Source organism: Lissotriton helveticus, chromosome 7, assembly GCF_964261635.1.
Source record: "Lissotriton helveticus chromosome 7, aLisHel1.1, whole genome shotgun sequence".
In the NCBI taxonomy this organism is placed as follows: domain Eukaryota; kingdom Metazoa; phylum Chordata; class Amphibia; order Caudata; family Salamandridae; genus Lissotriton; species Lissotriton helveticus.
In genome coordinates, this window is record NC_136068.1 from 1,909,578,200 (window position 1) to 1,909,593,587 (window position 15,388).

Sequence of the window (15,388 nt, forward strand, 5' to 3'; positions counted from 1 at the left end):
CATTGGCGTGAACAAAGCAGCAGGCACCGTGCGGTGCCTGCCACTTTGTGCATGCAAATGCACAACTTTCATTTTTAACATTGCGGCGGGTGCTGCTTCAAGCAGCACCCGCCGCAATGTTAAAAATACAGGATGTGACCGCCAGGGTGGCGGTCACATCCTAATTTGCACGGAGGGACCGCCGCTGCACCTGCGGACGGTCCCTCCTACTCTATGGTGGCGGACAGACTCAGGTCCGTCCGCCATCATAATCGGCCCCATAATTGGGCCATTTTTTACCAGAAAAATGTTTTTTCAAATGTACAAAATGGGAAATGAGATTCGGTAACTTGTTAACGAAGTGCAATTTGCATTTGCTATTCAGTGTTTGGAGAGGGAATGTTTTGGGCATACCTTCCAAATACCGAATCCGCATGGTATGTATATCTGTTTTCTGCCTGAATTGTGGTTGCAAAAAGTAATATTTTACCACCATTTTAAAAGTGGTGGTAATCCATTTGCAACGGGAAAGTTTCCCTTTGAGGGTGTTGAAGAAAATATGTTTTAAAGACCACTGCCTACTCTTAAAAATGAAATTTCACAGTTTCATTTTTTTATTTTTAAACGCACCCTGTTTTCCTTTAAGAAAAATGGGATGCATTTAAAAAAAAAGATTTCTTTTTAAGAAACAATCACAGACATGGTGTTCTGCTGAGATGGCTGTGATTCCTAATAGGTCACAAATTGTGATCTAACTCATTAATATTCATGAGGTGGGTCAATTGGGGTGCCCAGGAGTGGACACCTCACAGGGAAAGCCAGGATGGGTTCCACAGCGGTATTCGTACAAGCGCCTTGAGACCCTTACGGGTAAGTAGTGCGCTATACAAGTATCAATTTACATTGTGACCCACTAGGATTCGCAAATTAAGAAATAAACATTTAATACATTTAGAATTCTGATTGCCAAATAGCAATTCAATATTCTAATAGTACATACATCTGGCCCTCGGTGTCTATCGGCAAGTCTGGGTAGAATAAGGGATTGTGAGAATGTTTTAAATTTGTTTAAGAATGTTTTAACTTTTTAAGAGAACATTTACGGTGCTGTTGAGAGTTTCAAGGCTTGTTGAAGAAAATAATATGATGGAGAAGGCGCAGATAGCACGGTCCTTCTGTAACAGTGAGAGTGAAACATATATGGTAACATGGGTCTCAGGACAAAGCTGAGTCAGTTGGGTTTGCGGTAGGGATGCATGGAGATGTGAAGAAACACATTTTCAAATGGATTCTTAGAAATCGATTCACAACTTATTGTTGCTTAGTAGGCGAAGGTGGTGATCTGCTTTAGTGAGAGACCTATGAGAGCCAAATGTTCAGGAAGGCCCCACCAGCACTTCTACTGTAGTCTATGTTCTGATGGTCAATACGGAAAACTGGGGGGCATATTAGCAAGGAGTAGCAATATTTATCACAAAATGCACTTAGAGTGTTTATTTTTATCGCTGCCTATCGCTGGATATGTTAGCGGAGAAAACATGATATTAGCAACGTTTTTCTCCATTGTGCTAAAATATCCAGCGATTGTGGTGAAATGCGTGAATATCGCTGGAATTCCAGCGATATTCACGCATTAACGCCAATGGGGACTTAACCTGACAATCCACCTACCATTGTATAAACAGGTAAGTCATGTTTTTAGTAGGCGTTAGATTCTAGCGATAATCTCGTTTAGAGTGACTTTTTATATCGCTAAGCCTGCGTTGCTAAGAGGCAATAACTGCTTTCATTCGCTAACAGTTTGGGTACGCCCACTTTGCATGTCATTAGCGATAAATATCGCTGACATGTAAAGCGGGCCCCGAACCGGTCACTATCGCCTAAAAGCTGTCGCTAACTGCTGTTAGCGACAGCTTGCTGATAGGGCGATAAAAATATCTCCGCTTTAGTGGCAAAAAGTGCCGCTAAAGCAGCGATATTGCCCTTGCTAATATGCCCCTGGGTTCCTCCGATGGGGGAACAATTTGTGTGAAAATCTCCTAAAATGGATTTTGTGGCAAAATCTATGGTTTAAAATCTAATTAGGTACACCTGGTGCATAACATTTTTTGTTTTTAAGTATGTGCAAACATAAGTGGCACACTTTAAAGCTTTCCATTTAAAGAAACCGGCTCTGTCCTTTGCACATCCGTCTTCTAAAGCAACATTAGATTAGGCAGCTCAGCGAGGCTTAAAAAGGACATGGCCCTTGCATAAATTAACTGAAAGTAATTTGTAATCACATTTCTCTCACTGCACTATTACAAAGCTCTTTGTCTTTTTCCGCTTTCTAAAATTAACTTTTAATGGTTTAGAAACTTTTGTCCAACACATGAACTCTTAATTAAAAAAAATAACAATAAGTCATAAATTCAGTGCTTGCATGGCTACATTCATGTGCATTAGTGGAAGTGGTGCATTTGACTGTTACACACATTAAGGGGTATATTTACCAATGTTTCACATAGGGCAGCAAGCAAACTTGCTGAGCTGCATTGCGTGAAAGGGAGAGAGCAGAAATGCATCACATTTTCAAAGAAACACCATAGCTCAGGGAGCCTAAGTTACAGACAGAATTGTTTTTGTGCAGAAGGGACACCTTCCTGCACCAACTGAAATACTTACAGGCATTTCCTCCTCTTTCTGTATGTACTGCACAATGCAGCACACATAGAAAGTAGAAATAATGAGGATAAATAGATATTTTTCCTCGTTATGCCTCACTGGGTAAGGTGTAGGATTTTGATGCGTCTTCCATGGGTGGATGCATGGGAAAGCCCATTCTCCATCCATGGAATGCATTCCAGCTTGAAATGCATTGTAACACAGTCAAAGCAGCTGAGATGAGTTCCATTCCTTTACAAATCTCCTCAATGCGGCGGAAATCAACCCGTGCATTGCCTTGTAAATATTACTGAAGCCTTTGCGTTGTTCTTGCATCACAAACGATAGCATTACTTCTTCCTGTAGATACGCTTCCTCGGAGGCCATCTGCTGCCCACCTGGCAATTTTACTGACAGCTGCCAGTCCATAATATCCCTTGTCAACAAGGGAGGTTGGTTTTGCTCTATCCAGTTCCTAATTTGTGATGGTGTTTGCCAGTCCTCAACTCACACACTTAATTTTCAACAGCAGCACTTATGAGAGGTCACCACAAGGTAGGAACCACTAACAATTTGTGAGCTTACGAAAAAATATTCTCAGAAATAGTACTTCAAGGCCTACCCTAAAGGTTTATGAGACCTGGAAATGTCCAAATGTTCACACTGGTTTAAAAGTGTTCATTATTAAGTAAAGCTTGTATTAGCATTTTGCATTTTGGAGCAGTAACAGGAACAGTGGGTGGTGCCAGGTGCAGTGAAAGAGCTTGGGGCATATTATCAAGACATGCAATAACTATAGCAAGTCGTGCTTAGCAAAATTTTCATTATCGCCGTCTATCGCTGGAGTACATCTCCGTGTTAGCGGCGTATTAGCAGTGCTTTTCACAATGGCGATGTACACCCCAGCGATAGACGGTGATAATCAGCATTTGCGTGAGAAAAGCACTATTGAAAACCTTGCTGATGAGGGAGTGTGGACTTAACATGTCAATCCACCTCCCATTGTAAATATAGCTTTGTAAAGTTTGAAGCAGGTGTTAATTTCCGGCGATAACTGCGGTTAGCACGGCTTTTTGTATCGCTTGACCCGCATTGATGATAGGGCGATGTTGTGTTGGCAACGGATTTCAAGAGGATTAGGTGAGGAACGCCTACTTTGCATGTGATTAGCGATAAATATCGCTGACATGCAAATTAGAAAGAAAAAGGCAGCTAACTCAAGGAGACTCGCACTAAAGCTTGTTAGCGAGTCCTTCTAAATAGTGAGTTAAAAAAATCCCCGCATTTTTGGCTCTATGTACCGAAAAAGCTGCGATATGTCTCTTGATAATATGCCCCCTTGAGTTCCATTTCTACAATTTAAGCCCTGCTTCTCTCCAGTGTCTTCCATATCCCATCATTGGGTAATTGGTAATGTGTTTAATGTCACTTCCACTGCACCAATTATTTTCATGAGATGACATCACTTGAGCACAAGCTGATTTCGGCCATTTATCAATGATAAGTGAAATTTTTGGGCTAAAGAAAGAAGACACATATGTAACAGAGAAGTGTGCTTGTAAACTTGTCCAAAAATGTCGTTCATATTGAGACTTTTTACACTGAGGTGACAATTAATATCATTTTCACATCTTCTAAAACGTAGAGTCAACAGAGCCCTACCTTTTGTATCATAATGGTCAGCGGGCCCACTGACTCGAATCCACGCGCAAAGTACATCACATAGCACCAGCCAAGCACCATCGCAAAAGCCATTGGCGTGGCCTCTCCTTCAGCCTCACTCACACGCAGGACCAGTGTCATCAGGACCAGGAAGGCGTAGGTGATGCTGTTGAGAAACAAACACTACCTATCATCTGCAGTATTCATTTCCAAGGATGGGGACTTTCAAGAGCTGCATCAATGGAAAATCAAGGCAAATCATGCAAACAAAATAATATTACTGGCAACATGTCATTGAGCTTTATGTAAAATGTACAAGGGCATTGCATTGAGATATGTATATATATATTCTGAAAAGGTAACATGTAATTATGACTGGGAGGCAGAAGTGTGTTAGCAAGGGGGAAGGTAAGTGTGAAAAGAGGGAGAATATAAGATGGTATAAGGCAGCACAGGATCAAGACAGAAAAGACGCTGCAAAAACTGAGCAGTGGTATGTCTAGCATCACACATGGCTTCCCACTAATACGCAAGCATCCTCGGATAGAAAGTAATGGAGGCGTGGAGCTAGAATAGAACCCCATACAAAATAATGTTAAATTAAATTATTTTGAATTTTTAAATATATAGGTATAAACTTGATTTATTACGAAATTGTTTAATATGATTCAAAATGAACGTTATTTTATGAAAAAAAATATTTCAATACTTTTTTAATTTAAACATAATTGCATCATTTTTTAAATGTAATAGATTGAAATTAATTATATATATATATACATATATATATATGTCTGTGAAATTTCTCCCTCGAAATGTATATACATATATTTGCAATATTTAATACTTAAAAATAAATATAAACTGTTTACTTTAGGTGGGATTTTTAATAGATCTTTTTAAAATAATGCTAATCTAACTTAAATACTATAAATTAGTTCAACATTTAATTCAAAATTAGGTTCATAGTGCTGCATCATTTTTATCTTGTTAAAATAAAGATATAAATATATCAAATTAATTTACACTAATATTTAACATTACAAATATGCATACTCTGCCTCAGTAGTGGAATTCTCACTGTAGTAAGCTACTCACTGTAGTAAGGTATAGGGACAAGTAAAATATGTTTATTACATTTTTAAAATGATCAGTTAAAAATATGTTTATGTTAAATGTTAATCTAAATAATTTTTTATAAAAATTGAACAAAATACAAAAAAAGTTCTAAAGCTCTATTAACTTCATTCTATTTTTGTTAAATATATTATTTGAATATACTAAATTAAATTGAAATTATTTTTAGAAGGCGTGATTTAAAACATAATTCCCACCTAAAGTACAAATCTATATTTTTACTTATATATTCATATCTATTAAATGTGACACATAAAATGTATTAAAAGTAATTGAATTATATTTTAATACAACATAGGTCCTACTTGAATATTGGGTGGGCACATGGTGTGGTCACAAATTCCCATTTCCCTACAAGAGCTTGTGCAGCATTCGGAAACCGGTTGCAGCACAAGCTACGTAGAGAAATGGGAGTTCCCGTAAATACCTACAACGCGTAGCAGGCACCTCACGGTGCCTACCACATGGTGCAGGGATTTACAGAGCAGCACCACAGGTGTCCCCTAGGCACCTAACTGGAGGCTGCAGAGGCATGGGGGCCTTGCTAAGGGCCCCCAAAGACGCTTTCCAACACGCAATTTGTGTCAGAAATCCCAACATGCACCGCCTGCCCGAGATCAGAAATGCCATCCATAGGGGATTATGTGCGGCCTCCGACTGGTTGAGGGCTCCTTGACCCGACCCGCCTGTTTAAACTCCGACCACCTACATTGTAAATAGGCACTCGGATGTTAAACCAAGGATCCTAATGAGCCCCAAAATGTTACACTGATTTTTAGGAAAATGTTGTATTAAAATATTATCGAATTAAATAAAAATTTGTTGAATATTAAATTAAATGTATTTATGTTTTATCTCATTTGAACAATTTAATGTAATTTAGCACGATTTCACATAGGATTTTATTGTACGTCCCATCCTCCATTATTTCCTATGGGAGGTATTGCAGTTCCAGTGATTGGCCACCTGTGGTTTAGAAAACACTACTGCTCCCTTTTTGCTGTAGTAACTTACACTTTACATTTGTCACAGCTTTACCCACTCTGAATGTTTCAGTTGGGGGCCAACACGGCATTCACAGACTCTAGGAGGATCTGTATTTGCTTTGTGGGATTGCCTCACAATTTTTAATGTTTTTTTTCTTTGTGAGCTGTATTTGTTTTTTTAAGCTTTCCCGATAACTCCCTTTGTACCAAAACAGAACACGTTACTGAATCTATGTCCATTTAGACCTATCTTTTGAGTTCTAGGTGTTAAAGCGTCTTTGGGAGCTGAGATTCTTGGTCTTCAGGATTCCTGGACATATTAGCTGTTGATAAAAGCATGGACTTTGGACCTCATTTCGATGTCGGGGGGCCGATACCGATGTGCCATTGGTGTGGGTGTCACCGACAACTGAAGCAGCAGTCAGATCGCCGCATTATGATGCAGTCGGTCTGCCTGCATGGGTGAGGGACCAACCACTGCGGTTCTAACGACCCCAGGTAGCCCGTCAGCCCACCGGTCAGAATGTAATCCCTAAAATTGAGAGCGGTGCATGCTCAGGCACCGCCATTGGGATCACAATGTTTGTTTCCAACTGCCTTTCAATGGTGGTCCGAGCACCATTGAAAGGCTGTCATAAACTGACTGTGGGGGCCCGTATTAGGACCTCCATTCTCCAGTGGCCTCCGCTATTAGGCGAGGTGGCCCCCACAAACCTCCAAGCCCCTTGTGGCAGACATCGTGAGGTGCCTGCCACAGGTGCATGGATGTTGAAAAACATACATTTTGGCATTGGGGATAGTGATGTAGCCCTTTTCCAGTCAGGGCTGGACTAGGAACAGAAACTGGCCCTGGCAAACTGCTCAGCCGGGCCCCCATGGGGTGAGGGTGAGTGCAGCCGAGCAGTTTGCGAGGGCCAGTTCGGCCGATTTTGTTACAGGGGGCCAAAGTTGCCGACCACCGGAAACAAAAATGGCCCCCCAGGGGCCCAAAATTGGCCCCCACCCTAGCGGCCTACCGGGGAAACGCCCGGTGCCCGCTATGGCCAGTCCGGCCCTGTTTCCAGTCCGCAGAACAAGCCTCAATGCAAAGAGACATGCTTCTGACTGCCTCCATGGTGATCGGATCCTAATTTGGAGGTCGAGACTTCGGACTACCTGTTGGCCAGTCCGTTAACCACAAAGGTGCCGGTCAGATGCTTGTAATTAGGGCCTTTGTTCAGAAGGCAGTCTCTGCTCTAAAAATGGGTCAGCCATCCAAATATGGAGGGCTTTCCTAACATTTAGGCAGAACCATTCATTATTTTGCTTTGAGAGTCTTTATTCATTGCTATACTTCCAGGCAGGATAGCACATTTTCCACAGTCACCTTGAGAAGATCAGACTGGTGAGTTACTTCTAAGTCCTGCTGCCTGCCAACGACTATATAGGCTCTGAATTTGTCAATGGGCTTGCTGATGCTGACACAGCACAAAAGTCGAAACCTGAAGAATAACCTAACGGTGACGATGAATGCCAAACATTTGTTTGCACTGTTGGACTGGTCAAGAGAAAATATAGAAATATGTCTATGAAAGACTATAGACACGCAAGAAAAAAATTACAAAATGATTAGGGAAAAGGAAGCTTTCTTACATGATGACATGAAAAGGTCCTCCCAACACGGTTCGCCCAAAGTAGCTGGCAGCCCCAAAACGCGCAATGTCTGGAAGCTGATACAAGAGCACATATTAAGAGAGACACAGTAGCATGAAGAACTAAGATTGTATGTGAGGGCATCCACGTACCTCTATAACTATTATAAGTAGCGCTCCGATCACGCTCACCAGCTCCCCTATGAGTCGCAGCGAATCTGTGTAGGTGGTATATGACTCCTAAAACAAGAAACCATCAAATATAAAAGAGTGGTCAGTAGGGTATGGCGGATAAGTAAGGGAAAATCCATGAAATGGTACTACTGTTATGTGTTACCAAGCACACACTTGTTGTATTCTCCTAAGCTGCAATTCTATTAACACAAATGCTGACCTAGATAGTTTGATAACAAAAGTTATTAGCAAAGTAAGTAAAAAATAATGCAGACAGAAAAGATTTAGGGGCATATTAAGAAGGCCAGGCGATAATTATCGCTAAGCGCACTTAGAGCTAGGATAATTATCGCCGGCCAACTCTGATTTTTTTATTTTTTATTTGTTTAGTAAGTTTCTTCATTAGAGGTTTCAATAGAGCGGCATACAGTACTTATCAACGTTGGCAATGCAGGTGTCGCATACAGTGGACATATGCATATATCAGAAGTATACAATTGCTGTGGTAATCCTCTCAAGAAGTATTCAAACAAATACATTAAGCCCATGAAACCCCCCAACTACCCCCCGCCCACCTCCCCACCAAGAAAACATCCGCCAGGCGCTAGAGAAGAACATCTGTAGAGCCCACATTGAAGAGCTCTCCCAGAACCAATGTGGCAAATCTACTAGTTATATTGCAAGCAGCTTCAACAGGACAATATCAGAACAACATGTTCAGGTTTAGGAGTGAAGATTGTCCAAACAATGGCAGTTTTACTAGAGTGTCTATAGCAGTTCCATGCTCAAAATTGCGCCCTTTAGAACATGTCAGGGTGTGCCAACATGTAGGCCGTAATTGGGCTCCAAAAGTCCTTGGGGCGAGAGGCCGCAGGCAGCTCCTCCTCGTATGCCTGCAGCCGATCCCTACAATACGCTAGATCCGTGAGCCACTGTTTAATAGTAGGCACAGACCTCAAACCCCATCTCCTCGCCACCACCTTCTTCGCCATCAAAGTGGAGATCGCCACTAGGCGTCTGTTAGCAGGTTTCAGCTTGTTTACATAACCCAAAAGGCAAACCTCAGGCGTACAGGACACCAGCTCAAGCACCACCTCCCACAAGATTCGAGCCACATCCGTCCAAAATGCAAAAACTTTTCCTCATGCCCAGGCAACATGATAGAAATCGGCATCCTCCGCACCACATCTCACACACCTTGCCGAGTCCCTCAAGCCATACCTATGGAGTTGTAGAAGTGAGTAATATACTTGGTACAAAAATTTGAAGTGGATGATCCGGAGGTTGCAGTTGACCGTGAGTCGGCCCGTGAGGTGACAGCATGCCGACCACACCTCCATTGGAATTGGAGTATTTATCGACGATTGCCAGAGTTGACGCGACTGATGATCTCCAAACTCCTGATCCCACTGGGAAGCATAGTAGAGCCGTGTGATAATCCCCTTTCTGCTCACGCCAGCCAGCATGACCTGCAATGCCCTTAGTGTCATCGGCTCCTCCGGAAAGTTCAGAAATACAGTTAGTACGGCTTGTCGTACCCTGAAATACATGAAGTGAAACATAAAGGGTCTAGTGACATTATTCTGGACCTCATCAAGAGTTTTAAATCTTCCCTCAGTGTATAGATCACCCATCTGGGTGATGTATGCCGGCGCAAGTTCCTTGAATGCAGCGGGTTCCCGAGCAGCCGAAATCCCCGGATGCGAAGCAATGGGCAACAGAGGGGCATATAAATATGGGACCTGAGCTCTAGCAGCCAGAGCTCTCCACGCCCAGGACGTATACAATAGGGGGTTAATTTCCTGCCTAGGCCCACCTGAGCCACCAGAGAGAACCATAGCTGGTACCTGATGGGGAAGGACCGCGTCCGCCTCTATGGTTACATGCAGCTGAAAGCGCTGAGGAAAATGCCAGTAAGGGGCAAAGTGTGTCTGCGCGCAAAGATAATACAGGCGAATATCCAGAGCTTCGAAACCGCCCCGCTCAAATGGTTGTACAAGGAGATCCCACCTGCATCGCGATTTCTTACCCCCCCCCCCCAGACAAAGGTAAGCAGCACCGAACGCAGAGTGTGGAAGAAGGACATATTCAGTTTAATCAGGATGTTAATAAAAAAGTACAGAATCTTTGGCAGGAACACCATTTTGATGACAGCCATCCTGCCTGCCAGTGACAGAGGCAGCTGTGCCCACCTTTCAGTTTGCTCCGTTATCCACGTAACTGCGCGCCCATAATTTTCAGAGATCACTACCGCAGGATCCCTATGAATCATCACCCCCAAATATTTCACCAGTTCAGAAGTCCAGCGCAGTGGTAAATCTAGCTCTATCTCTCTTGTGCCCTCCGTAAGTGGAAAGACCACAGATTTGGACCAATTGATACTCAAACCATAAAACCTCTCGAATTGGACATATTCCCTCAACAAAGTCGAAAGATGGACCGACGGTTCCCGGACGTAGAGCAGCATATCGTCCGCATAAAGCGAGACAATGAGCGGACGCTGTCGAAACCGCAGAGCCGCGGCAGAATGTTTTTGGCGAAGTTTGCACGCCAGAGGTTCAATCACCAAAGAAAAGAGTATGGGCGATAAAGGGCACCCCTGCCGCGTACCTCTTTCTGTAGGGAACAAGGAAGAAACCCTGCCATTAACACGCACTCTGGCGACTGGCCCGTTGTACAGAACCTGGATCCATTGCACAAAGAAGGGAGGGAAACCCATTCTGCAAAGAACCGTGAACATGTAGGACCAATGGACAGAGTCGAATGCTTTCGCAACATCAAGAAGCACTGCAACGGCTTGAAAGTCAGAGTCAAAGTAATGCAATGTAGAGAATAGCGTGCGAAGGTTGTGCGTGGTGGATCTCTCCATTGCGAAACCAGACTAATCTGGTAGGACCAACAAGGGCACCAGAGGTTGAATTCTAGTGGCGATCATTTTAGCCAAGATTTTAGTATCAATATTTTTTATGGAAAGTGGCCTGTATGACCCGCACTGGTCAGGGGGCTTGTCATGCATCAGAAAGGTGACCAGTAAGGGCTCCCGCAACGACAGGGGCAAGATCCCGCTATCATAGGCCTCCCCATTACCTCAATGAACCATGGGGCTAACATTGGAGCAAACGCCTTGTAAAATTCACTTGGCAGACCATCGGGTCCAGCAGCCTTGCATGTTGGAAGAGCCATTATAGCCTCCCGCAAGTCCTCCTCGCCAAACGGTTGTACGAAGTATTCATGATGTGTCTGGGATAGCCAACCCAATGCCACATCGTCTAGATAATCATGCGTCTCCGCAGTTGAAGGGGAGTCTCGGGCAGCATATAGATCATTATAAAAGTTCAGCACCACATCGCAAAGCTCTTCCATTGAGTGATGGGGTTCGCCTGCGTCATCAAGGAGTTCATTTATGGGCTCCTGGCTACGGGATTCGCTCAGCCTTTGGGCGAGAGAGCGGCTAGGCTGCCCACCCTCGCCATAATAGCGTGCTACCCTACGCCTAGAGCAATGCCTTATCCCCTGGTCTACATTGTCATTATGTTCAGTGACGAGTTCTCGTATCTGAGCTAGCTTATCCGCAGTTGGGTCATCGTCAAAGGCTCGTTCTAGGGTATTAATATCCTCTGCCAGCTTCCGTATCCGGCGCCGAAGATCCCTTAGCACTCCTGCCTTCGCGCCTATGCATGCCACCCTAATAGTAACCTTGAAGGCCTCCCATAAGACCCCCGCACTATCCACCGTGCCCTCATTTTCTTTAAAATAATTCTCAATCGCTTCCTCAATAGTTTGCTTAAACACCGGGTGCATAAGTTCCGATGGCAGGAGCCGCCAGGTAAACTGTGGCGCTACATATTCCGTCAACGTCAACTCCATGAGTACTGGGAAATGATCGGAAAGCGTTCTGGCCCTATGCGCAACGCTCCTGACCCAATGGCACCAGATATCAGTCAATAATCGGTTTGAGACCATGAGCCACGCCCTGAGGACACACACGTACTCTCACATGCTTCTGGGTGCCGCAACCTCCAGATGTCCTGTACATGCCCAGCATCAATAAGACCCCACAGCACTTCCAATGCACTTTTTTGCCGGACCTCACCCGAACCATGCAGATCCTCAACCGCATCCAGATACACTTTAAAATCCCCACCCCAAATAATTTTAGCAGGCGGAAACAGCAGAATCCTACGCCACACCTCAGCAAAGAACGCCGGGTCATCCACATGCGGCCCATAGATGTTCACCAAAAGCACACTCTCTCCACCCAGCCGAACATGCAGTATTACAAACCTACCACTATCATCCGAGTCCACCTTAATGACGGTGAGGGGAACACCTTTCTTCACCAAAAGGAGTACCCCTCTAGCACATGAGGAATACGAGGAGGACACACGCACACTGGCCCAGCGAACCCTAACATTCTGTACTGACTGAGTCGTTAAATGCGTTTCCTGCAGAAAGGCAACATTCACCCCCATACTATCCAAGCCTGCAAACACCATCCTGATCTTCCGTGGAGAATTTAATCGGCGGACATTACAAGTAGCAAACTTAATGGAACTACCGATTACCGGGTGGCAAAGAGATGGAGCAGCAAACATTATATTCAGAGCATTGAGACCATAAGCTGCAGCAGTTTATATACAACATAACTAAGCGCCTGGCAGAGAACAAAGAACTCCCATCCAACCCCAGCCCCGCCCCACCCCCCCTCCACCCAATTCAGCACCCCAACTATGTCAAAGCCATCCCAAAAACCAGTATAGCCCACCCCCCTCAACAACAAGAAGTAGAATTTGGGGTACACCCATATGTAGGGGGCACTTAAGAGCAATCCTCCTGCATAGCAGGATTTGACCGAGCGGGCAAGGTGTGAAACATCCCAGCTCCACCTGACAAACTCTGTGTACTCTAGCGTGCCTAATAGAGCCATCATTAACTGGAACACAAGAAAGGTCACAAGCCTCGGGGACACTGAAAAGGTTGCAAAGCTTGCGAGCAGCGAATAAACTGATGCCTCACATAATCAGCTATACAACTATATAGAAGCCAATACTGCAACTCTTATTTGAAAATGCAAATGAATTACTATGCACGGAGAATTAAACTAGGTGCAAGTGTAGACGATATGTCTGGAAAAATCACATTTATTATTTATGTAAAGTTTTCAAAGCATTCGTTGGTTTGTAAATTCACCATGGAAATATTCATAACCATTAACAGCACAAACAATACATGAAACAATTTGCATAAAAATGACATCAACAATAAAAAGTGCACATTAGTGAAACGGTAACATCTATACGTGGTTGGTCAACCTTCACATTCAAATCTCATACTCTCACACATACCATGCATACACACATCAATATATACAATTTTCAATGTCACAAAAGAAGTTTTTCCAAAAAACACCAAAGAAATTTGTTTGGTACACTTAGAACCACTTTTTAAATAAGAATGGGCTATTTCAAGAATAGCGTTCTTATGGTGTAGAAAGGTGGTCTACGCGTTTCGAACCCTAAATGAGTGGTAGGGTTCTCATCAGGACCTCATAGCTTTGGCATGGAAGTGCACTGTTGGTGAATTACCCGGACGTAGAAACTGTCAGTTTCCGACACAGTCCGGACACCCCTCTGTGAAAAGACGCGAGCAGGTCAGGTCCTTGATTCATAACGAGACCCTCCGAAAACTCAGTTCCGTCACCGCATCTCAACCCATTAAATTCCCAACTAAGATACCGACACCATTCATTGGGTCTACGTCCGGGTAATGAGTATGAGATTTGAATGTGAAGGTTGACCAACCACGTATAGATGTTACCGTTTCACTAATGTGCACTTTTTATTGTTGATGTCATTTTTATGCAAATTGTTTCATGTATTGTTTGTGCTGTTAATGGTTATGAATATTTCCATGGTGAATTTACAAACCAACGAATGCTTTGAAAACTTTACATAAATAATAAATGTGATTTTTCCAGACATATCGTCTACACTTGCACCTAGTTTAATTCTCCGTGCATAGTGATTAATTTGCCTTTTCAAATAAGAGTTGCAGTATTGGCTTCTATATAGTTGTATAGTTGATTGAGGCTTGGCTTTACTGTGGGAAGCACACACCCAGTGTTGTTGTATCACATAATCAGCTAACACCCCAATAACCAGAGGAAGGTCAGTTAGTCAAAACTCACATCTAACTGCAGTGCAACAGACAAGTAATACCTCTCCAGAGTTCACCCACCCACAGACGCCTGCTCCCCAGCATCATCATTAATAGAAACATGTAGTCATAAACCTGTGTCAATGCTAAAGAGAGACATATAATCACAAATACGAGCTGAACATCGCAAGTGGAAGTCGCACTAATCCCCAATACCAAACCTTGAACATTCAGCATCCTCCTGCCCCTCCCTCATGGATGCCTCAGTAGAGTCCCGCTTCCTGCGCTTCAGCTTTTTTGCATAATCCATTGCAGCCTTTGGAGAAGAGAATATTTTATTGTCCTCTATGGCACCGATGCAAAGGCGGGCCGGATACAGCACAGCATAGGGGACCTCCTCTGTGCGCAGAAACTGTTTCACCGCACCAAACTCCCTCCGTGCGGCCTGGACAGCGACCGTGAAATCGGGGAAGAAAGCAAGTGAGTTCCCTTGGTGTTCGATCTTCCCCTTCTCCCGTGACAGACGTAAAATGGCATCCCTATCCCTGTAGTTCAAAATCCGAGCTATGATGGGGCGAGGAGGGGCCCCAGGGACAGGGCCAGCAGCCAGCGAGCGGTGGGCACGTTCCACTATGAACATATTAGACAACTGTTCCGTACCAAAGATGTCCGTGATGAGGCGCTCCATGTATACTTCTATTCTTCCCACATTCGTGGACTCCGGCAGTCCCGTAACGCGGATGTTGTTGTGCAGGGACCGCGCCTCCAAATCCTTGTTTTTTGCCTGTATAAGAGAAAGGACCTTCTCTATATTCAGCGCTTTATCTGTGACCGTGGACAGACCATCCTCCGCAGCCGACACTCTCTGTTCCACTTCCCCCATACGCGTATTTAGTTTTTCTAACTGCGAGGACATGTGGTCAAGCCTATGGTTGACTGCCGCCATACCTCCCTCTATCAATTGCAGGGTCCGCGGCATTGCCACCAATGTGGCCTCTAGGGGGGGTGCCCATCAGCCTC

At 44.0% G+C, this 15,388-nt stretch overlaps 1 protein-coding gene across 1 annotated transcript in view; it reads right to left on the reverse strand.

The window, feature by feature from the left end:
• LOC144769921 (transient receptor potential cation channel subfamily V member 6-like) overlaps positions 1-15,388 on the reverse strand; it is a 67,225-nt gene that overhangs the window by 37,650 nt on the left and 14,187 nt on the right. The window contains exons 4-6 of the mRNA XM_078654115.1: positions 8,192-8,278; positions 8,040-8,116; positions 4,285-4,450 (exon numbers count right to left, since the gene is read on the reverse strand). Of these exons, the coding sequence (XP_078510241.1) occupies positions 4,285-4,450; positions 8,040-8,116; positions 8,192-8,278 (330 nt within the window). The remainder of the gene's footprint in view (positions 1-4,284; positions 4,451-8,039; positions 8,117-8,191; positions 8,279-15,388) is intronic.